The sequence below is a fragment of the Symphalangus syndactylus genome, chromosome 21, assembly GCF_028878055.3.
Source record: "Symphalangus syndactylus isolate Jambi chromosome 21, NHGRI_mSymSyn1-v2.1_pri, whole genome shotgun sequence".
NCBI classification, from domain to species: domain Eukaryota; kingdom Metazoa; phylum Chordata; class Mammalia; order Primates; family Hylobatidae; genus Symphalangus; species Symphalangus syndactylus.
Window position 1 is genome coordinate 55,991,303 of NC_072443.2, and position 24,572 is coordinate 56,015,874.

The window sequence follows — 24,572 nt, forward strand, 5'->3', positions numbered from 1 at the left end:
GAGACGGAGTTTCACTCTGTCACCCAGGCTGGAGTGCAATGGCACGATCTTGGCTCACTGCAACCTCTGACTCCCAGGTTCAAGCAATTCTCCTGCCTCAGTCTCCTGAGTAGTTGGGATTACAGGCATGAACTACCACGTCTGGCTAATTTTCATATTTTTGGTACAGACAGGGTTTTGTCTGGCTAATTCTTATATTTTTGGTAGAGACAGGGTTTTACCATGTTGGCCAGTCTCGAACTCCTGATCTCAGGTGATCCGCCTGCCTCGGCCTCCCAAAGTGCTGGGATTACAGGTGTGAACCCCCGCGCCTGGCCTAACAATCTAAAATCTTAATGAGAAAAGGAGTACTCAGAAAAACCTCTTGAATCTTCTGCGGAATGATTGCAAACACGTATCTTAGAACTAATGAAATAAAGGCTGAGGAGTGAAATTTGGGCAGGCCTACTTGGGAGCTACCCATAGTGATTTCAATACTGAATTACAATATTCAATAATTGAATTACATACAGAACTACACTGTGAGGTAGATTCAGATATAATGTAGTTCAGGCCCAGAGACCGATGGCTGAAATGATAATATGTTGAAAACATACCTCTTCTAGGCTGAGTTGCAAATACTCAAAGATCCTATATGGATTTCTTCTGCATATTAATCTGTTTCTTTGCACCAACTAAAGAGAAGGAAATACAATATATACAGAACAAATGGAAGTACTACATGTCATAGAGAATGTATTTTAAAATGAACATTTTTCTTATAAATTCCCAGGATTCACATTCTATTGTGTTAATATTATAAAGAAATGATTAAAACAAAATTTTCTGGAGACAGACTCTTGCTCTATTGCCCAGGCTGGAGTGTAGTGGTGTGACCACAGCTCATTGCGGCCTCAAATTCTTAGACTCAAGCAATTCTTCTGCTTCAGCCTTCCCAGTAGCTGGGACTATAGGCGTGTGCCACCATGCCTGGCTAATTTTCTGTAGAGACAGAGTTGCCCAAGCTGGTCTTGAACTCCTGGCCTCAAGCAACCCTCCCGCTTCAGCCTCCCAAAGTGTTGATTACAGGTGTGAGGCACCACGCTTGGCCAAGAAGTGTTTTTTTATTACTTGTGTGAAAAAGGAAGTTTTAATTTTTTCACTATGAAGATTCTCGTTTATTTCTTTTCCCCTGTGAATTTTTCCTGCAGTTGTAATCATTTTGTTGGTGAATTTTATTTTATGTGTTGCTTTTTTCACCCAATTGTACCTAATAAGCATGTGCCTGTGTTTCTGTTTTTTTGAGACAGAGTCTCACTGTTGCCCAGCCTTGATCTCCCAGGCTCAAGCAATCCTCCCACCTTAGCCTCTTGAGTAGCTGGGACTACTGGCATGTAACACCACACCCAGCAATTTATTCTTATTTTTAGTAGAAATGAGGTCTTGCTATATTGCCCTGGCTGGTCTTGAGCTCCTGGCCTCAAGTGATCCTCCTGCCTCATCCTCCCAAAGTGCTGGGATTACAGGTGTGAGCCACTACACCTGGCTCCTATGTTCTTAATATGACTTCATAAACCTCGTTCTAAGTCTACATATTTCTTTGAATGGGTATCTCATATCCCATTTAGCCATTAGATTGTCTCTAATTTTTAGCGATTCCAGACAGCTCTAGGGTAACTCTGACAGCAAGTCCCTTAATGACGTAGCTCTTACCCGGCCTCCCTAGGCTTTTCTCGAGATGGCTGACTTCCACACATGAGCCCTTCTCGCTTAGCTGTACTCAAGATCAGGTGTAATTATCACCACATTTTGTTTTCTCCCAAATAAAGGAGAGAATACCATTGGCCTTGTCTTAATTTTACAAATTTTTTAAAAGTTATTCACCAACTTTGGAGTTTTAGTTGAAATGGCCCTCACAGCTGCTGTGGCCCAGAGCCTGCTGCTTCCCTTGGAGCTTACAACAGGCCAGCTACCAGCTGCAGGCAAAAGACATCCCTATTAGCCAACATCTCCAGGAACAGATGGCTTTGGAGGAAGTGATTTATTTTCTTCTACTTACTTCCTCATTTGGGGCATCCTCTCTCTCGCTCATGGCACACTCCGCTTCCTCGACCAGCACGTACTCATGGTCAGGCCCTCTGTCCCCAGCATGCAGGAGGCCGACGTGCTGGCTGCCGTCTTCATGATGAGGGCCACGCTGGAGGATGAGAGCATCTTGTTTGCAGCAACAGACTTGAGGCAGAGGTGAGGCGTCCTCTCCCACACTTTTCTCAAAGCCATCTGTTGTTGGGTCACAGCCAGAGCCCTCCTGCAGGCAGCCTAATGGTTCACTGGGATCACCCATACCACCTGACTTTCCAGAGTCCCCGTTTACCACAGAAGGTCTCTCTCCCTCTGCTGTGCCTTCCACGTTGGAAACCATTCCAGAGTCAAGCTCGTCATGCACTACAGCCTCTTCATTCCTTTTCACAGGAGGATGCTCAAGCGGTTTCGTGTACTCCTTGAGGATTCTGCACACTGTACTCTCATCCTGCCCCTGTCTACGCATCAGCTCTGCTGCCCACTCAACACTATGCTGATACCTGCAAGACAGAAATACTGTTAGAAACAGCACTCGAATTTCAAAATTGAAAAAACAACAAAGCACAAAAAACAGACTGGAAGGTGACACACCAAAATGTTTACAGCAGTATTAGTGAATGGTCAATTATAGATAAATATTTTTCTCCTTTACACTTTTCTACATTTTCTTTTTTTTTTTTTTTTTTTTTTTTTGGTTCAAATTAATGGTTTTATTTCCATCTTAACACTAGCAGAGGAGTCCAAAGCAGACTGATATCCATGGATATAGTTTAAATGTAACAAAGAAAGAGTTGAACTATGTACATTGAAAAAAGGAAAGACATTTTTTCATACCAACCTTTCCCTAGTTTGCAGTTTCTGAATAGTAGAAACAAAACACATTTTTAAATCTTTTCATCAATTTAATTTAAGACGAAGTAACACAACTTTTATATAACCACTGAAGTTGTCTTTAAGGATAAAACTTAAACAAATTTTAAAATGGGTGTTACCATATCTTATTAGTGGACTGACTCCAAGGTTGCCTTGCTCCAAGTCCGGGCATCGTGACATTCCCGTGATGCCCAGAAGAAAGTTAATGGCAATGATGTCCAGTCAGAGGGCAGACACGCTACACATCACAATGATGAGAGCTGAGGATTCTGCCCTCTTCAACTCCAAGTAGAAAATTATTATTTTCATTCAAACTAACTGGAAGTGAGCCAAACGGTTATAAAGTCAGAATGAAGAATAAAACAATTTTCTTTTCACATAGAGGAGGGACACTCCTTCAGCCCCGTCTAAAGTGAATTCTGTGCTGAGTCCCTGCTCCTTCAGAAGAGTAAACTGAAGGTCAGTTATTGCTAACAAAGCCAGAAGTGGCCCCTTTCCCACCCTGAAGATGTTTCACACAAAAAGGCCGTTTGTTTGGCGTGAAGCCCTCTGAGGAAGGAGGACAGCGGAAGAGGAGGCAGGCTGGCACTATAAGGCCTCTCTCGTTAGCCACCCCCAGGCCCTGTGCTGTCAGGGGCAGCTTGGGCCACTTTGCTGCCCCTGAGCGAACGTTGAGGCTCCTGCCTACCTGTGGAGTGAAGGAGAGGTTGTCATCTGGGCCCCCGTTTCACCAATCAAAACCTATGGAGCAGTCAGAAGCCCAAAGCATCCAAGCCCAGTGGCCAGAGGAGCTTCTGAAATAAACGGCGCTGGGTTGGGAAGGATGAGAAAGCCAAGTCAGGTGGGCCAGGTTCTCCGAAACACGGAGCAACAGTGACCTGGGCAAAAGCCTGGAACTGAGCGGCTGATAAGGCCACAATTACTGCCACCACCTCTCAGTATCTATGCGGGGGCAGGCGTTAGGCAGTGGGAACTGAGGAACTGAGGACTGGAGGGCGCGTGGCAAACACAGGATGGATTTTATCAAAGAGAGGACACCCAAACACGTGCCTGCCCTATTTATCTTGCATGTCCTGTGCCAGGTGAAGGATGCTGGAGCATGGGTAAGGTTCCTGAGAACAACTGGTGGGCAGAAACGGGCTGGGATGGGCACTGCTCCACAGGCAACATTAAGCCTCTGAAGGGGATGCTAATAGTGCTACATCTTGTGGGCTGCTGAAAAGTAGGTAATGAATGGCCTTTATTGCACTTTTTCGTTCTTAGGAAACAGGGGATTGCCCTGCAGTTTCTCTTGATTTGCAGAAATCACTGCAGATCAATGATAAGGTGCAGGCAGAATCACGGGTGACCTCTGACTCTCAAGGGAAGAAGTCCAGTGATTGGTCTTTCCAGGGCCTCAAGGGGCCACTCTTGTACCTGGGATCCTCGAGCTGGGTGAACCAGGTCTGGCTTGGTCAATGTGTGGCAGGCAGATTGGTCGACCGGCAGACACTTGGGACAAAAGGTGGTGTGCCCGGGAAAGCTGGGGCAAACTTTCCAAACGGAAAATTTCTTGGCAAATGTGCAGATTCTGCAACCAGACTGGAACCACGATTCCCAATGTGCCTGACTCCCTTTCTCCCACTCTAGCATCAAACTGGAGATAACAAAAGGAAGGGGTTGGAAACAAAAGAGCAGTTTACATATCAGACGTTGGTTTCAAAACAGTCTTTTTGAGCTCAGGAAAATGGAGGCAGATACCACTGGAGAACCTGGCTGGCTGTCTGTCCATCCGTCTCTCCTGGGGGTCTCTGAATACTTCATATATAAATGGGGTGGTATCGTTTGTGGTTGATCTTTTTCCTACAAGTTGGGCAAGTATTAGCATTCTTCAGGGAATCACGGAGGCACTGGCTACGGAAGACATGGCCGCATTCTGTGGAAACGATGAGACGTCCATTCTGCACGATCTCTGAGTATCCGTCCATGCAGATAGGACAACTGACAGTACCCGAGGGCCTGAGGCCGGTAGTGCCCTCGTCCCTGGCGTTTCCGGGAGTGTGGGTCGTCACATACACGTCTCTGTCCCTGGACAACTCCTCGTCATCACTGCTCACCACGCAGCTGTCAGCATGGTCCTGGGGCAGCCTCCTAGCATTCCTCCTTGGTCTTCTTCTTTCGTCAACAATCACAACAGTCATTGTGAGTCAGATCAACCACCACAGGCTCTGAAGATTCACAAGTGAGGTCCACAATTTCATCTCCAGCAGTTTCCACGAGTTCTATGGGTTCTGCTTCCAAGGAAATCTCGGGGGTGGAGGTTGCTTCCTGAGTTCGCTTCTGGGCTTGTCTAGAATTTATTGCTCCACCACGACGCTTTCTTGTACTCATTGTGCTCTTTGGTGCCTTTCCTTTCCTACAGAAAAGGAAGTGATCTATACCAAGGTTTGCAGGGAAGTCAAATGTTCTCAACCTTTCATGCCCTCTGGTTACTCATCTGGCTTGCAAAAGAATTTGGATCCGGACAGATTTCCAGTATTTTCAAGTCCGCTGCTTTCCCGCACGGCCCGGCCTAACCTGGAGCTAGTTAGGTCCGCAGGTGCCGCCGCCGGCGCACTCCAGAGAAGAAGCTCCTTCTTCAGCCGCCCGGGAGAGCCCCTCGAGAAAGATGCCGCCGCCTCAACAGCAAACCACTTCCGCTTCCTTTTTTTTTTTTTTTTTTTTTTTTTTTGAGATGGCGTCTTGCTCTGTTGCCAGGCTGCAGCGCAGTGGTGTGATCTCGGTTCACTGCAACCTCCGCCTCCTGGGTTCAAGTGATTCTCGTGCCTCAGCCTCCCAAGTAGCTGGGACTACAGGCACCCACTACCACACCTGGCTAATTTTTGTATTTTTAGTAGAGATGGGGTTTCACTATGTTGGCCAGGATGGTCTCGATCTCCTGACCTCGTGATCTGCCCACTTCGGCCTCCCAAAGTGCTGGTATTACAGGTGTGAGCCACTGTGTCCAGCCTCTGCATTTTCTAAGTGTTCTGCAACAAGCATATGTTATTTCTTGTCTCTTTGCTTTTACAATATAGTTTCATTTTATTTGCTTTATTTGAAAACAAAAAACGAAAAACCCCCAGTTTAACAAACTATGAAAATTTATCTAATTTAAAACTGGTAGATTAAGTGATTTAGGTAAATAAACAAAAGAATGGCCATCCTTTATCAATATTTTTTTTTGTATTATTGTTATTATTTTTTGAGATGGAGTCTCGCTCTGTCACCCAGGCTGGAGTGCAGTGGCACGATTTTGGCTGCAACCTCTGCCTCCTGGGTTCAAGCAATTCTTCTGCCTCAGCCTCCCCAGTAGCTAGGATGACAGGCTCACGCCACCACCCCCAGCTAATTTTTTATATTTTTGAACACAAATTTTTGGCCAGGCTGGTCTCGAACTCCTGACCTCAAGTGATCCGCCCATCTTGGCCTCCCAAAGTGCTGGGATTACAGGTGTAAGCCACCGCTCTCAGCTTGTTTTGTATTATTTTCAATTTTGGATCTCATGTTTTCAGATAGATATGCCATTCATAATACAAATAACTTTTGTTTAGTATTGGAAAGCAAAATGAGAATTTAAATAACTATTCATCACAGTGCCTACTAACCTCTTCACAGGACAAGGAGAGAAATGATTTGGCTTATGTAGATTCATCCAAATATTCTAACAGAAATAGCCCTTTTCCTCACAATACTTTTCAGAGTAGATTTTAATGATAAAATTCTTGTTAAGTTTCTAAAACTTGAAGCTAACATCCAAGTTACAAAACACTTCCCAAGTTACAAAAAATTATAGGCATAACAATAGGGCAAAGCGTTCATGCCTAGGCTGCTGGGATGTGTTCATGTGATGTGAGAACTACCAGATGTTGGAAATCTGATCAGAAGGTCAAAGACATTGTGAAACTCAAGTACTTTTTGCCTCAACCTTCAGTGATCAGTCTGAAAGGCATGCAAGACAACACACGGCTTGTGAGAAGGCAGATGTAACTTTACTTTTCACCTTCTTTTACCTGGTTAAGAAGACTGAATAGTGCTCAATTCGGCAGCACATATACTTAGAATGGCCCCTGCGTAAGGATGACACGCAAATTTGTGAAATGTTCCAAAAGAAAAAAAAAGACTGAGTATGTCATAGTTTATAAACTGCTGTATCTCACCAGTTCAACAAGGACATTGGCTTTTGCTATACCTAAAAAGAGACTAGTGGTTGCTTAACCCCGATTCCTAAGAATCCCAAAGCTGTCCATACCCTGTTCACCCCACATGAGGATGAATACCAGGGATGCCTCCCTATATACTGGGAATTGTATCCCAAAGATTAACACCTAGTAAGGCTACCCTAATACCTGAGAGATAGTACGGCACCGTGACTTTGGTATGGCACATTTTGTGTCCAGCCCTGTTACCTGTAACTGTGTGGCAATGCAAATTACTTAACTTCTCTGCTTCAACTTTCCCACCTATAAAATGTGGAGATGAATACTACCACCTCAAAGGGATCTTGTTATGTATTACTTTTAAAACCAGCAAAAAGAACATAGCTGTGCCACAACCAGCAGGGTGTCTTCTCATCTGGAACATGGCCGCCTATGCATATGTTTAAAAGAACTTTCATGTGAGAGGTCTAAAAAGAATCTTAGCGCTTCATATCAACAAAAGCTTGGCTCTACAGGGTCTATAAATTTCCTTTATTTGAACACAAATTTTTGTGACAATATATCTTTCTGGGGAAGGGACCCAAAACTTTTGCCAAATTCCTTGACTCAAAACACGTGAAAGAACCACTGATTTATTTTTTATTTATTTTTTTTTTTTTTGAGACGGAATCTCGCTCTGTCTCCCAGGCTGGAGTGCAGTGGCGCAATCTTGGCTCACTGCAAGCTCCGCCTCCCAGGTTCACGCCATTCTCCTGCCTCAGCCTCTCCGAGTAGCTGGGACTACAGGCGCCCGCCACCACGCCCGGCTAATTTTTTGTATTTTTAGTAGAGACAGGGTTTCACCGTGGTCTCGATCTCCTGACCTCGTGATCCGCCCGCCTCGGCCTCCCAAAGTGCTGGGATTACAAGCGTGAGCCACAGCGCCCAGCCTGAGAACCGCTGATTTAAAGGGTCAACAGTTCCTCCTTTGACCAGAAGATCTGGAACGAAGTGAGCACACAGAGGGCACTGCTCTTTGCAGCAGAGCAGTCAGAGCAGACGTGGGTTCCAATCCTTGCTCCATCACGTTCTCATACTAGCTACATGACCCCACCTCTCTAAGGCTCAGTGACTGTCTACAAACCAGGGATAACTGCACCTACCTCCTGGGGTTGCAGCAAGGATTAAGTAAGACATGTAAAGTGCATAGCCCATAAGAAGTGCTCAATCAATACTACTATATCATTGTGGAGTTTTTAGGAGTGGCTTGAAAAATAAATCAGACTCAATATATGGTATATTGAAAAAGATGTTAATGAATGGAAATGTCTTAATTTGCTGTTGAGAGCAGAGGCAGAAGTGCGGGGGATGAACGCAGCCTCTGGAGGTCTAGGTCCTGGAGATGGCTCTTCCGTGTGGCTCTGAGCTAAGCCACTTAGCACCTCTACCTCTGTGCTCTTCTGCCACATACCAGAACCAGGCCATATCTGTGCTCCCTTTTCAGGGTCTCAGAGGATCGCTATGAAAAGTCAAAGGAGACTGAGGCTCGAAGAGCATGTAGAAGAAAGCCTCCAAGTCAGACATGATGAAAAGAGCCACATAAACAAATGACTAAGACAACGACACATAGGTCAGAGCTGAAGGTGTCCTCTAGCTGGCTGGCAACACCTTAAAAAGCCAAGTCCTGTTGCCATCAATCCCAGATGCTGGAGCAGTTGCAGGAAGAGAAATGAGAAGTAAAAAGCAGAAAGCGTAAGGGGGAGCGTGGCAGAAGGATGAGGCAGCAGCCACGACTGGAAGCAGTGACAGGACTGGGGAAAGCAGCGCCATCCAGGATCGCAAGCACATAGGACGTGGCCATCAGAACATGCTACGGCTTCTCATGTTTCTGCACCCTTGAACACGCACCTCTCCTATTTGCACAGGGCACCGTTACCTATTGTTGTACCGATGAACGCCCATTTGTCACTGGAAGTGCACAGCAGAGTGGTTTAGAGTGGTTAGTGCACATAGGTTCTGGGGCCACAGTGCCTAACTACACATACTGACCCTGAGCAAGGAGCTTCACTTCCCTGTGTTCAGTTCTTCCACTTGTGGAAGATGGATAAGAACGGGACCCACCTCATGCGAGTGATGTGAGGACCTGAGATGACACACAGGCCCATCACTGGCACCATACTTAGCACTGGAAGGTGCTCAGGGAGTGCTGGTGCGCACACCCATATCAATGCCTCCCAGACTCTGGCACTGAGCCCATGTAATCTTGGGCAAGCTACTGAAGCCTCACCTGAGTCCCCATCTACGAAACAGAAACATCTCTAGTACCTACCCTCGAAGGTTTCTTGAGAAGATGAAAGGAGGTAACGCAGGCAAGCTCAGAGACTGGGATTGGAATGGCTAGAGCGGTCAGCACCTGTTGGCTATAATGGTGATGGTATCTCTATCACAACACCGACTACAGGACAGCACAACTGTTCACTTCTCTTCCTCTCTCACTAGACTGTAAATCCCTCAAGAACGGGGACTAGGTCTTTTCCTCACTCTTGGGTCGCCAGCACCTACCCAATGCCTGACACATAGTGAATTCTGGCTGAATAAAGGACCACAACGGGGTGGGCAACCAGCACGACCATCAGGGCTGGTCCTTCAGGGACATACCTCTACCTGTGTCAGTTCCCCAAAGGCATCACAGAAGGGTCCTGACACTTACCTTCAGAGTTACGCAGAAGGTGCTCTTCACCCAAGGATGACTATTGTTGGAAAAAGGCCAATTTGAGTGAAACCACTTGAAATAGAAATCAGAATTTCAGAGGCATCAGTAAAGAAACAATTATGGCCAGGTGCAGTGGCTCACACCTGTAATCCTGGTGCTTTGGGAGGCTAAGGTGGGAGGATCACTTGAGCCCAGGAGTCCAAGACCAGCCTGGGCAACAGAGTGAGACCCTGTCTCTACAAAAAATACAAACAACTATTTTGACAAGTATTTAAGTTGAAATATTAATCTAAAAATATGAACATGAATCAATTTTTCTTATATTTAGCAAAATTTAGATTGTGATTCCAAGTGTTGTGAACAAATAATAAATCAAGTATTGGTTTTGGTTGGGGTACATATGTAGCTTGCTGATAGAACTGTGCTGGTAACATCTTTAAACATCCTTAGGTTCACACGGGGAAATGAGTTGTAATCTGAAAATTTCTTATAAAAAATTAATCCCCACAAGCATACCCCCTTCAAGCAACATTCCTGCACTGTCACTATGTGTCAAGTCTATGTCACTTTGTCCTTTGTTACGTTAATGTAAATTCAATGCAAACTGACAGCAAATTGTACATTTAAATCTTGCAAAAAAGATGCAGGATTCATGAAGTCTATGAAAGTGATCAAAGTATGGCAAAGGGATTAAAAAATGAGAATCTGGCAGTTAGACTAGAGGAGAATTGAAGGAAAAATCAACTAAGGTGATAACACAGTAAGGTATATCAAGAGAGTTGAGGAGCGAAGAGAGATATATCTGAATGCAGATTGAGTTCATGCCAGGCCTGCTTATTAGTGAATAGTTTACCACTTTCACTTCTCAGTGCAACTCTAATGGCGGGGCCTTGACTAAGGAATAGTAGGACAACATACACCTCCCAGATTACGCGCCCCAGTACCTGCGAATATGACTTTATCTGGAAACAGGGTCTTTGCAGATGGAATCAATTTGATCTAAGGACATAGTGACTGGCGTCCTTAAAAGAAGCAAAATATCACATGTACCCGTACATACATCTATTATGTATCAATTTTTTTTAATGCAAAAAAAAAAAGGAAAATTTGGACAAAGACACACAAAAACACACAAGGGAGAATGCCACGTGACCACAGAGGCAGAGATTAGAGTGATGCATGTGCAAGCCAAGGAATGCCAAGGGGTGCCAGGAGCCAGCAGAAGTGAAGGCAGGCAAGGAAGGATGCTCCCCCAGAGCCTTCCGAGGGACTATGGCCCTGCTGACACCTTGAGTTTGGAATTCTGGTGTCCAAAACCATGAGAATAAATTTCTGTTGTTTTAAGCCATTGAGTCTGTGGTACTTTGTTATGGCAGCCCTAGGAAATGAATACAAGGGTCAATGAAACTTCTTGGGATACTGTAGTGCTCCTAAAGAGATGCTCTTCAGGGAGGTAGCCCTCTCCCCGTGCAGAACCTCTACGTTGGCAAGCTGGCTTGACCTTATGTCATGTTGCGGCCAGCCTAGCCAGGATGCAGTTCTGATGGGTGAGCTCCTGCTATTTCTGATCCCTAGGTTTCTGTTGTGGCAACCTGTCTGCACTACAGCTCCTCCAAGGCTGGGGGCTCTGCCAGGTTCTTAGCAGGTCCCTCCCACACATCAGAATCCCACTCCTGACCCCAGCCTGAGGTTACAGGCAGAACAGCCATTGAGATCTCCCTGGTGCCACCACTCCTTGCCACCCCACTGGCTATGGGGTTGCCAGGCATGTAACCAAAAAGGAGCTGCTGGATTTTGCGCATATACGCCAGAAGCAAGATGAACAAAATCACTGGGGACCTGAGAAGTTTTGTAAGGTTTCATGGAAGAACTGTACTGTATCACAGGGACAAGGAGGTCTGGGATGGATGGAGACAGTCAACAATCTCACCAAGGGACCACAAAGTGTGGAGCTGCAGAGAGGAGAAGGGCCTGATCTCTGCTCTCCAAGCAGCGACAGTCTGAACCCACGTATGACACATGAGGAGAGTGCTGCACGCCAAAGAGGACTGTGGGGGCCAGAGGAGCAGTACCCAGGACAGAGGAGGGGACGGTGGTAAGGAGAGAAACCCAGGAGAGGTCATGCATGAGCAGGATCGAGGACATGCAGGAATCAGCCAGGCCACATGTGTGTGTTTGGGGACTCAGGGAGAAACGTTCCGGGAATGTTTAGGATTAAATGAGGAAGAGCCTCTGTGAAAGCCTCTTTCTCTGACCCTACAGTGTAGCTGAAGGAAGGGGGAAAGGACCATCTGTGCCCACCAGGCAGAAGGCTGGTTCAAAATCTAGGCCCAAGAATATGAGGACCTAATAACATAGCTATTACAGGATAGTTATTCATAATTTGGAAAGAATTCAACTGGCAAAACAGTATTTAAACAAACCATAAACTCACATAAGGCATTTCAAAAATGATTTTATCCACATTAAATTCAGACATAATTTTCAAGGATACATCTACCAAAAAGAGAAAGGAAAAAAAGGTGTGGACTGGACTGCTACATGGGACAAGACTACCTAAAAACATCTGACTTAAACCATCATTTTGACAGAAGCCAAAGTTCATTATGACTTACCTCTTTGATGTGATGATAGGCATGTTTGTCTTTATATCTGGAACAAAGAAGTTCTATTAGTTTCAGGCAAATTTCCCATAAGGGGAACAAACACTAAAAATCTATGAAAGACTGAGAATTTTAAGATTCACAAAATCACACACCTAGAAAGTTAATACTGTCTAGTCAGCAATGGCAAAAATATGCTTTCTATGCCGTCCTTCCCTGAACCCATACCCTTGGCCAGGTGCTGCCCATCAATCACATCAGTCTTGCTGGGCTTAGAGGGGACTTCAGAATCCTTCTCAACTCGGCTCCAGCTAAGCAGCAACAGCATGCGAGGAAACCTCTCTGCCATGGCTGAATGCTCATTCCAACTTCCAAATAAGAATGCTGAGGCCCTAGAGGTATGCGCTTCATCTCCATTCTTCCCTCTTCACTGAAAGCTCCTTACATGTGTATATCAAAAGGGCTGGGAAAGTGAACTTGATTGCAATGTTGGTTTTGGATGTGGATTTGGGAGTTCAGGGCTCCAGCTCTAGCTCCCTGTGCAGAATCTCAAACTGGCTTGACCTCAAGTTATTTTGAAGATCAGCCTGATGAGGGGGCAGTTCTGACAGGCGGGCTCCTGCTGTTTCTGAATCCTAGGTTTTGGTTGTAACTTGCCTGTACCCCAGGCATAAGCGGGGCATCAGGTGGGAGGAGTCTTTTGGACCAAAATGTTTATCAGGTCACCCAGTAGTCTGGGTTTTTGTCCTGGTCTTTTCCTAACTCTGCCTTTGGGCTAATTACTTCTCCTTTCCCAAACTCAGCCTCTTCTGCATGCATTAAAGTCTTAGAAGAGATGATGTTCACCTTTAACACCACAGGAAAGTGAGCACACCCAGCCAAGATTGCACACCTAGTGACTACTATGGTTGCTGCTTAAAACTAATACATTTTGGGGTGGTTTACTAAGCAGCATTATTGTGACAAGAAATAACTGACACAGTCTATCCCATTAGGTTGAACAATCAAATCACTATAAAGTTACTCAAATGGCCAGGCTCAGTGGCTCATTCCTGTAATCCCAGCACTTTTGAGAGGCTGAGACGGGTGGATTGGCTGAGACGGGTGGATTGTCTGAGCTCAGGAGTTCAAGACCAGCCTGGGTAACATGGTGAAACCCTGTCTCTACAAAAATTAGCTAGCTGTCATGGCATGTGCCTGTAGTCCCAGCTACTCGGGAGGCTGAGGTAGGAGGACGGCATAAGCCCAGGAGGTGGAGGGTGCAGTGAGCCCAGATTGCGCCACTGCACTCCAGGCCCTATCTCCAAAAAATCCAAAAGTTATTCAAAATAATTTCTCCCTGTGTGGTTATACAACCAACTTGATATAAGCTTTCAGTGACTTCATTTCTATGTTTAAAAAAATCCCTTGTAAAAATTTAACTTGTTTTTTTTTTTTTTTGGAGACAGAGTTGCATTATGTCACCCAGGCTGGAGTGCAGTCGCGCGATCTTGGCTCACTGCAACCTCCACCTTCAGAGTTCAAGTGATTTTCCTGCCTCAGCCTCCCAAGTAGCTGGGATTCCAAGTGCCTGCCACCATGCCCAGCTCATTTTTGTATTTTTAGTAGAGACAGGATTTCGCCATGTTGGCCAGGCTGGTCTTGAACTACTGACCCCAGGTGATCCGCCTGCCTCAGCGGGCAAAGTGTAATGGGATTACAGATGTGAGCCACCATGCCCAGCCAAACTTGTTTTATAATTATGTAATACATTTACATCGTTTCAAAGTCAAATCTATAAAGTCTCACCTCTCTCTTCATCCTGTTTCATCCCTTCCTACTGGAATTTTTAAAAAACTATGGTGTATCCTTCCATTTAAAAAAAATTGGTCAGGCGTAGTGGCTCGTGCCTGTAATCCCAGCACTTTGGGAGGCCAAGGCAGGCAGATCACTTGAGGTCAGGAGTTTGAGACCAGCCTAGTCAACACGGCGAAACCCTGTCTCTACTAAAAATACAAAAATTAGCAGGGCATGGTGGCATACACCTGTAATCCCAGCTACTCACTCAGGAGGCTGAGGCAGGAGAATCGCTTGAACCCAGAAAGTGGAGGATGCAGTGAGCTGAGATCAGAGATTGCACAACTGTACTCCAGCCTGGATGACAGAGTGAGACTCTGTCTCAAAAAATATAATATCTATTTTATACTTCCAGCTTTTTAGATAAACCACAGCACAGCATGTACTTTCCTTTACACTGTGCTGTCTTTGCCTACCAGCATATCCTAGCGATCTCCCATCCCTGTCTCAGCCCCATAGTCCTTCATTATATGGATTAATTATATAAATGTGGTTTATTCCACTGGTCCTCTCCTGATGAACGTGTAAGTTGTTCCCAGTCTTTGGATATTACAGTGTTGCATGAATAGCCTTGTGCTATTTCTTTTCATATTTTTGTCAGTGTATTGTTAAGATAAATTCCTAGAAGTGAGATTGCTGGATCAAAAGTAAATGCATATACTGGGACAACTGGATATCCACAGGCAAAACAATGAAGCTGGACCCTTACTTTACACAGTATACAAAAATTAACACAAAATGGACCGAAGACCTAAACTTAAGAGTTCAAACTATAAACCTGTTAAAAGAAAACACCAGGGAAATCTGCATGATTTGGACTTGGCAATGGTTTCTTAAATAGATACCAAAAGCACAGGCAATAGTAGAAAAAATAGATAAATTGGACTTCATTAAAATGAAAAACTTTTACCATTTAATACTCATTAGGATGTCTATTTATTTATTTATTTAGAAATGGAGTCTTGCTTTATTTATTTTTTTATTTATTTATTTAGAAACGGAGTCCTGCTCTGTCGCCCAGGCTGGAGTGCAGTGGTGCAATCTTGGCTCACTGCAACCTCCGCCTCTCGGGTTCAAGTGATTCTCCTGCCTCAGCCTCCTGAGTAGCTGGGATTACAGGTGCACACCACCACGCCCGGTTAATTTTTGTATTTTTAGTAGAGACGGGGTTTCACCATGTTGGTCAGGCTAGTCTCGAACTCCTGACCTCATGATCCGCCCGCCTCAGCCTCCCAGAGTGCTGGGATTACAGGTGTGAGCTACAGCGCCTAGCCGACTATTATTTTTTTAAACAAGTGTTGGCAAGGATGTGGAGAAATTGGAACCTTTGGTGCATTGCTGGTGGGAATGTACAATGATGCAGTCAATGTGGAAAATAGTTCGGCTAGTTCTTAAAATGTTAAACAGACAATTATCATATGACCCATTAATTCCACTCCTGGGTTATATCCAAAACAACTAAAAATAGACTCAGATACGTGTATGCAAATGTTCACAACAGCATTATTCAGAAAAGCCAAAATACAGAAACAATCTTAAGTGTCCATCAGCAGATGAGCTAAAGGCACTATGTCCAAACGATGGAATATTATTCCACTATAAAACGGAATGAAGTTCTGATAGATGCTATGGCAGGGACAAACCTCAAAAATATGCTAAGTGAAAGCAACAGACACAAAAGGGCAAATATTGTATGATTGTATTTACATATGAAATATCTATAATAGGTAAATTCATAGACAGAAAACATATAAAGGTTACCAGGGACTGAGGAGAGAGAGGAATGGGGGAAAAGAAAACAAAGTAAATGCATATATAATTTTGCTAGACATTGCCAAATTCACCTCCATGAGGGCTGTACGACAAGCACCCCACCAGCAATGCAAGAGAAGGTCTGTTTCTGAAGTCCTCACCAATGCAGTATATTGTCAGACTTTTGGATTTCTGCCTGATTGTTGAAATGGTATCTCAGTGCAGTTTTAATCTGTATATTTTCTTACAATAAAACATTTAAAAGATCCTTTCTAATTATGTTTTAACATGCTGGTATTGGTTCTTAAGTAATTACCATGAGAATTCCTTAGATAAATATTCTAAAAAATTTATAAATTAAAGAGAATCCGCAAGGGAGAACTACACACACACGTCATGGCTATTACAAATTCTAATTCTGGAAACAAAATTTTAAAAATTTTGTATAGCGCCACAGGTGAGCAGGTACTTAACTACCAGTACCTGCCACAGGCATAGTACTCTGCTAAGCAAACACTTAACAACAGAAAAGCCCAATTAACACTTGATAATTCTAGAAATTAAACACACTGTCACCCAATCATAACCCTTTTGCTTTGATTAGAATTATTCTAGCTAACTTTGGCAGTAAAACTGCCAGTGTACATGTTACTTCTCTAGAATTTTACTATATAATCTGAGGTATAAGATCAAAAATAAAGGAAAATGATAACTTGTCAAAAGAACTAAATGATACAACAACTTTACCTTTCCATTTAGCAACCAGTTTAGGATCTGAAATTGTGAAGTTTGGACGGCTTCTTGAAAGAATACCTTTTCCAAAATAACCCTTCCAGGAAGAGAGAAAATGAAGTTAGTTCATGCTCAGTTACCAGTATTTTTAGCTGAGGTAGAATATACAGTAATCCCTCAGTATCCACAGGGGGCTGGTTCCAGGACCTCTGGTGGATATCAAAATCTGCAGATGGTCGAGTCTCTGATATAAAGTGGTGCAGTATTTATATATAGTCTATGTAGGTCCTCTCATATACTTCAAGTCATCTCTAGGCTACTTATAATACCTAATGCAATGCAAATGCTATGTAAATAGTTGTTATACTATATTGTTTAATATAAGAAAATAAAGTCCCCGTTTAGTACAGATGCAATTTTTCCTCCCCAAATATTTTCAATCCAAGGTTGGGTGAATCCACGGAAGTGGAACCCATGATATGGAGGGCCGACTGTACCCATCTCAGTTAACAAGAGGTTCACCCCACTTTTCATGTCTTTACATTTTCCCTCTGATTATCTAATGACGACTAAGGATGTTCTTACCATAATACCTTTCTAATCGCTTCAAGAGTACTAGTAAGTTTTTAGCACACCTCACTTAACCCATAACTAATGCTTTCAGTCTAGGTCTGATAAGCCGAAGGCAGGAAGAGGCAGAGTTTCTTCTCTACGTATGGTTCGGGAACACAGTGTGCCTGAAGGCAGGAGCCATGCTGCCCACTAGGTCCAAAAAAATCCTCTTGGATTCTTTTGTACTCCAGAATTGAAGTATTCCTCTCATTCCTGCTGATTCCAAAAACAACATGTATTTTTCCCCTTTTTATTATAAAATATTTAAACACACAAAAAATTGAAAGAATAAAACAAACACTCCTTTCTCCATCTAGATTAACAATCAGAATAAGGAGGCCAGGCATGGTGGCTCACACCTGTAATCCCAGCACTTTAGGAGGCCGAGGTGGGCAGATCACTTGAGGTCAGGGGTTTAAGACCAGCCTGGCGAACATGGTGAAACCCTGTCTCTACCAAAAAAAAAACAAAAATTAGCCAGGCATGGTGGCATGCGCCTGTAGCCCCAGCTACTCAGGAGGCTGAGGTGGAAGAATCACTTGAACCTGGGAGGCAGAGGTTGTAGTGAGCCGAGCCACTGCACCCTAGCCTGGGGGACAGGGTAAGACTGTCACAAAAAACCAACAAAAAAAACACCCAGCAACAACAAAAACCAAGAAGAAATAATGCATACAGCACTTTATAAAGCCTCTTGCTTAATGTTACATACTGTAAATGAAGGCCTCCCTGGTGAGCTGCCCTTGGCCTACTGAGACTCCCGCCTCACCATGGCCACTGCCACCCACTCTTCTATAAAACGTCTAGAGAAGGCACATTTATGGAGACAAGACGCCGATCCGTGGCTGCCTTGAGCTGGGAGTGGGAGCAGGGATTAAGTGTGACAGGCACAAGGGAACTTTGTGGTGATGGGCATGTTCTAAAACTGGATTGTGGTGAGAGTTGTGCAACTCTATAAATTTATGACAATCACTGAATTGTATACTTACAATGGGAGAACTTTATAGTTGTAAATTATAACTCAATAAAGCTGTTTTTTAAAAATGCCCAGCAATGAACAGACTATGGAAATTTTTTTTTAAAGAACTACCAGTCTTCATTCAACTTGATCAATGCTGGAAAACAGTAAAAACTAGAACTTGTCCTCATCTGAGAAGAGGTCCCCAACCAGGAGGAAGCAGATAAGGAGCTCCAAGCCAACTCCCCATCTGATCCGTGCCTGAGCAGGGACATTATGCCATGCTGTGGCTACCTCTGGGAACGGAATGGAAGTGAGTGGGGAATTTTCACTTTTTTACCGACTATATTTCTGTAAATTACTTTTTTTGTTCCTTTAACAAACATGCATTGCTTTTACAACTAAAGACAAAAAAAAAAAAGTCAATCCATTGAACCTACTTCATCACTGAAATAAAGGTTTGTGGGCAGGGGTGCTCCATCTGTCATTCTGTTACCCTAATGTATGGCTTTTGGGCACTAATTCAAATTGTCCTTTTCCTACAACTGGACCAAACCACAAGGAAATACACATTGTTCACGGTTGGTGTGGGGGGATGGCTGGGATGGGGAGAAGGAAAGGACTGCTTGCTCAGGGTTGTCTGAAAGTAATCCTACCGAAGCTGCCCGCACTTACTTTCCCATAGAGCTGCTCAATGTCCTCTGCATTCCTCACAATCACATTGTTGTTAATCATTTCAGCACGGAATATCTTGAATGCTTTCTGAGGACCATGGTCCTGACCAAAAGGGATTGGCAATGGAGACTCGTAAGTCTCATACACTCTTCTTTTCCTCTTTGGGGCATGGAAAACTGCTTCTGCCATTTTTCAGAGGAGATATTCTTTAAAGAGTAGACAACAAAGAGAAAGAAACAGACAATCAATAACTACCTTGATCCAAAATGTGAGTACATCTGTACCTAGGCTCAAAAAACTTAGTGGTCTATGGGAAGAAATCGAGTATTTATAAAGCAATAAACTAAAAGTAATAAGAACAGTTTGTGTGAGCAATGTAAATCACATTGACCTAGAATACTGCAATTAATCCCCACAATAACCCCCAGGAAATGAGTGGTAATCTTTCTACTCCAGCTGACAACGCTGAGACCTAGTGACATGCCAAAAGCTGCAATGTTAGGTCTCCTGAGAGCAAGCACAACAGGATTTCTGTCTACCAGGAGTGCTTCCATTTCACTCACCCAACAGACATTTACTACTAGGAATTCCTAATAATCATAAGTGCTGGGGAGACAAAGACAAAACTGAGACTCTGTCCTCAACAAATTAAATCTTGCAAGCACTTCATTTTCCAAGAGCATCTTAAAATACACACTAAACACTGGGTCAATCAGCCCCCAATTTTTAAAGTACATTAATAAATAATGACAGCAGCAGTTATCATTTAAGGGTCGATTATATACTACCAAATGCTACTGGCTTCAAGCAGGGACTCTAAAGCCAGACTATCAGCACTGGAATCAACTTTACCACTTCCTAGCAGTGTGATTTTGGGCAAAAGTCACTGACTCTCTCTGTGATTTAGTTTCCTCACCTGCAAAATCAAGATAAGAACAGACTCTATCTTATAGTTAAGATCCATAAAGTGCTTAGAACAGTACCTGGCAAACAGTGAGTACCATGCATGTATCAGCTATAATTAGTATTACAGGGTGAGCAGTAGCAACACCATTTTACAAATAGGAGACAGATTCTAGGTTAGAGAGATTTGTGGAGGACCCCAAGTGTGGTGACATCGGATGACCCAGGTCTGTTGAACTTCCAAGCCCATGCCCTCTCTCTGGATTCCCCTGAAAGCACAGGCAGGGTCTGTCTACTTTTGTCTGATGACTATTTCTCAAAATCAGATGGTGAAGGGTTACTGAGCAATAATGGAATTAACCACTGTGCACCCAGCACCACGAGGGAGAAGAGGAAGCCAAAGCCAGTATGTGTCCCTCTGGGGCCAAACATTGGATCCAGGGAGACAAAACAAGTATATAACATACCTGGAAGCATAGAAAGCAGGTTGGAGCTAACAGAACAGGCTGTGATCCACTAATGTCTGAAGGAGGGAAGTAAATGTGAACATATTGCGTGACGCAGACACAGAGATACAGTAGATGCACTTAACCTAGGAAAACATAACCATATACATGGGAAAACAATGTAAATGGTGCAAGACATTCCACTCAAGGAGCAGCTGTCCTGGAATGAGATGGGAAACTTGAATCTGCTGCTCCCTCAGTACTAGGTCTAGACTTGATTTCAACTGAGAGCTTAGCTGGTGCTTGAAGATACAGTGCAGCCAAATCATACACACGTTTAACCTACATGACTCCAAATCCTCACAAGGGAAAAAATAAGACTAATTACTTTGGTGGCTCCTGCACTCAGTACTTGCATCCCATTGGCAAGGGAGGCCATCAAGCCTGAAATAGTCAAGAAGGTGGCCAAAGCTGAGGGAGGGGAAGGTGAGAGGCTTTAAGAGTGCCATGACCATTAAGAAATGAAAAGGCTTATCCAATGTGTGATGATATCTTTATCCAATTTCTCAAGGAAGAAGCTAAGGAATTATATGAGGACACAGAAAAACACAAGACTAAAGAAGAGTTAGAAGAAATGATACATCAATTACAAAGATAACCATGAAAAACAAGAAGAATCGGGAAGTTGGAACCTTCCTAGAATTGCCATTGTTCTAAGTAGCAACATGCTAGATTAATTTCTAAATAAGGTTCCTTGAAGGAATTACATACTGAGCATTACTTTGTACATTTTATATTTACGCATGCATCTTGCTGTATACTGTTTATAACAAAACCATGTCTACTGCATGTTCACAGGAAACCTAAGAGATTTTAAGAGCATATTTTGACTAGGCTTTACCTTGCTTGCTGACTTATCCCTCAGCCCAAGCCAATTATCACATTTAGTACTCAACTGGAGAGACAATCATTTACTCTAAAACTGAAAATAAACAAGGCTTTTTGGGGGCAGGATGTTGGTCTCCAGTAAGGCACTTTTTGAAAGACTTCCAGGAATGGTTTGGACTTTTACGGGATTTTTCACTTTTATAATAACCTCTGCTCAGCAGCTGACTTATATACATTACATTTGGAATTTTAAAAAATGAAAAAAGATTTAATGGCCACCTTCAAGAAGTTCTGATAAATTCTCTCAACAGAGTTGTATTTTAGTTTGCCTCATTTGTTCAGCGTTTTTCCCTCTCAGACTGCTGTCACATCTAAAAAAGGCAAGATTTAGCTGTGACACTTGATCGAAAGAACTCTGTACTCCAACCCAGGTGTGTGGGTTGGAAGGGTCCCTGCGACAAAACACCCCTCATAATCCAAGTTCTTGTATTACTCTTGCTCATGTGGCTGCACAACCCTCAGGAATTTGGCTCGCAGTAGGCCTTCCAGACATGCAAAGCCGCCATCATTATTGTGTGACCTTGCACAACCCACTTTCTCTAAGCTCAGTTTCATCTTCAAATTGAACAGGACTGGAGAAGTCTGGCGGTTCCTCAAAATGTCAAACACATAGTTACGACATGATCCAGCAACTCCACCCCTAGGTATAGACCTAAGAGAAATGAAAACATATGTTCATGGAAAAATTTGTATGTGAATGTTCACAACAGTATTATTCATAATAGCATCAAAGTGGAAACCATCCAAATGTCCATCAATAGTTGACCAGATCAACAAAATGTGGTCTATCCATATAATCAAATATTTAGCCACAGAAAAGGAATAAAGTGCTGATACATTCTTCAACACCTGAAAGCATTATGCTAAAAGAAGCCAGACACAAAAGACCATGAGACAATATAAAGTGTCCGGAATAGACAAATCCATAGAGACAGATTACCAGTTGCCAGAGACAGGGAAAAGTGGGAAATGGGGGGGTGACTGCTAATAGACAGGAGGTTTATTTTGGAGGGTGACGAAAATGTTTTAAAATTAGATTGTAGTGATGGTAAGGTTATATAACTCCGCGAATACTAAGACCACTGACTTGTACATTTCAGAAGGGTGAATTTTACAGAATTATATGGTATCTCAATAAAGCTATTTTTAAAAATTCAGAAGTAAAGACATTCCCCAGGCCATGCTCTGCAAGAATGGCTTCAGAGATACCAGCGTGAAGCTTCTAGAAAAGATCGAAACAAACTCCCTGGGAAGGCAGAGCTCACTTACCAAGGGTTTGGAAAAATTCAAGAGGACAAATCAGATGATGTCTAGTTTCATGGAAGAGTCCTCTTGTGCTGAACTCAAAAGGCAAAGCAGAGGAGAAAAGACTGCATTTACCATTCCCCATAACTGCAACGGACATTCAAGAAGGTTCTTTAGTGCCGCGGCAGGAGAACAGCATGCTGTAAGAGGTGGGATGTGAGTAAAATAAGAAGAGGAAACTGTCATAGGTAGGTACCAGATGCCAGAGGCACTAACTGCCATGTGCTGCACATGTAGGTACTATAGTCATCCCTTGGTATTCACAGAAGGACTGGTTCCAGGACTCACCCCCTACCAAAATCCGCAGCTCAAGTCCCTTAAATAAAACGTAGTATTTGCGTGTAACTTATGCCCATCCTCCCATCTACTTTAAGTCATCTCTAGATTACTTAGATTACTTATAATACCTAATACAATGTAAATGCTAAATAATTGTTTTATATATACATTTAATTTCTTTTTCCGAATATTTTTGATGCAATATTGGTTGAATCCACAGATTCGGAACCTGATAGGGAGAGCTGACTGTACTATCCTCATTCCACAGATAAGAAAGAAGAGCCGTGCCTGAGGTGCACAAAAACATATAGGAAAGACTGGGTCAGTTGTCAAGAGGTTTGGCATGCAAAGGCTGGTTTGGAATTGGAGTCACTGCAGGTTCTTAAGTTGAGAATGATGATTGAAAAATGCAGATTAAGAAAATTAAACCTGGGAGTGGTACATCACACAGTGGCCCTCAAGCTTAGCTACCCTTCACGCCTCATGCCCAGGCCTCACCTGCAACCAATTACCTCAGAATTTCCTGGGTGGACCCAGGTGATTTTAACATATAGCTAACCACTGGTAACAGCATGGTCTATTCAAATTCACTTAATCCCAATAGCCCCCGGAGGTAAAGACTATTTTTATTTCCATTGTACAGATGGGGAAAGTGACTCGGAGGGGCCGGGCGCACCCCTGAGAAATCTTTACTTCTTTCCCCAACCTGCGCACACCTGACTCCAGAGCTGCATATTCTTACTTTCTATTAAAAGCAGGGTCTGTTTCTTATTCTTCCCTCGAGCACAAGCTAACACCTCTTAGGTGCTGGTAAATATCTATTAGAAAAACAAACAAAAAAGGGGGAGGTGGCTCCATTTAATTTTCCAACCTTCCTGGACTAGGTGCCAAACAAACCTGGTTAAAAAACCTCCTATCCAGCAAATCTCACCTTCTCCCAACCAAAACACGCTTCAAGCTCCATCTGCGCACCTCCTGGGCTTAGGGAGGCAAGGATGAAAGGGACAAGGTAAACAATCCTGCCTCTGGGGAGCTTTCAAGTTAGAACCTGAGAATAAGCCATACAAACAGATGACAAGCCTTTGAAAGTTGTTGTGAGAATTAAATGCATAATTTTGCAGAAGGCGTTTCGTTCGGGGCCTACCACGTGGAAAGCGCTCACCAGACGACAGCTGCAAATACAAATAAACAAATGCGCACCCAAATAGCGTTACGGGCCCCAGGAATTCCTCACTCCCTATCTTACCCCTTTGCTTCTTTCCCTGACTACCCCCACACTCGACCGAACTCCACCAGAGGCTGTGGCTCCTCTCGGGCATTGTCAGCTGCACCTTGCGCCCCAGCCCCACTAGCCCTGAACAAGGTGTCGGCGTTTCCAAGAACCAAGGGCTGCAGGCGCATGAGAAAGGCGCGGAGGAGTCAGTGACCGGGCGCACTAGGAAGCCTGGCTCCCCGTCCCGGCACTGTCTCGGCCGGCTGTGCGACCCCAGCACAGTACCTGGGCCCTTTACTCTCTCGCCCGGAGGACTTTCGGAAGAGCGAGATTTCCTTTCGCGGCAAAACACCAAACTTGGCAGGGGCCGCGCGTTCCTCGCCCAGGGCCCTTACTTTTCTTGGCCCCACGCGCTCGCCGTTACCCCGGCAACGCCGGCCGTAGGGCGGACACCGCTGCCGTCTAGCAGTGCGGCCGCAAAGCCAGCCGAGTGCGCAGCCGCAAAGCTC

General features: G+C 43.9%; 2 protein-coding genes across 18 annotated transcripts in view; both read right to left on the minus strand.

Annotated features, from left to right (window-relative positions):
* Window positions 1-24,540, minus strand: part of TSEN2 (tRNA splicing endonuclease subunit 2) — a 63,375-nt gene extending 38,835 nt beyond the window's left edge. For 2 of the 17 annotated variants that reach the window (XM_063630335.1, XM_063630343.1), the window contains exons 1-6: window positions 24,349-24,481; window positions 18,970-19,175; window positions 16,743-16,824; window positions 12,420-12,456; window positions 2,039-2,561; window positions 597-674 (exon numbers count right to left, since the gene is read on the minus strand). In XM_063630335.1, the coding sequence (XP_063486405.1) occupies window positions 597-674; window positions 2,039-2,561; window positions 12,420-12,456; window positions 16,743-16,824; window positions 18,970-19,158 (909 nt within the window). In that variant the 5' untranslated portion in view covers window positions 19,159-19,175; window positions 24,349-24,481. Of the gene's footprint in view, window positions 1-596; window positions 675-2,038; window positions 2,562-3,622; window positions 5,601-10,748; window positions 10,868-12,419; window positions 12,457-16,742; window positions 16,825-18,969; window positions 19,176-24,096 lie in introns of those variants that run through there. The other 15 variants (XR_010118533.1, XM_063630338.1, XM_055259427.2 and 12 more) reach the window with 14 other exon arrangements.
* Window positions 2,901-5,304, minus strand: LOC129471114 (E3 ubiquitin-protein ligase RNF4-like). The gene is given in 2 exon segments (XM_055259443.2): window positions 2,901-5,109; window positions 5,111-5,304. Coding segments are annotated over 2 exon segments (570 nt in total). The 3' UTR covers window positions 2,901-4,733.
* Window positions 24,541-24,572: the final 32 nt, after the last annotated feature.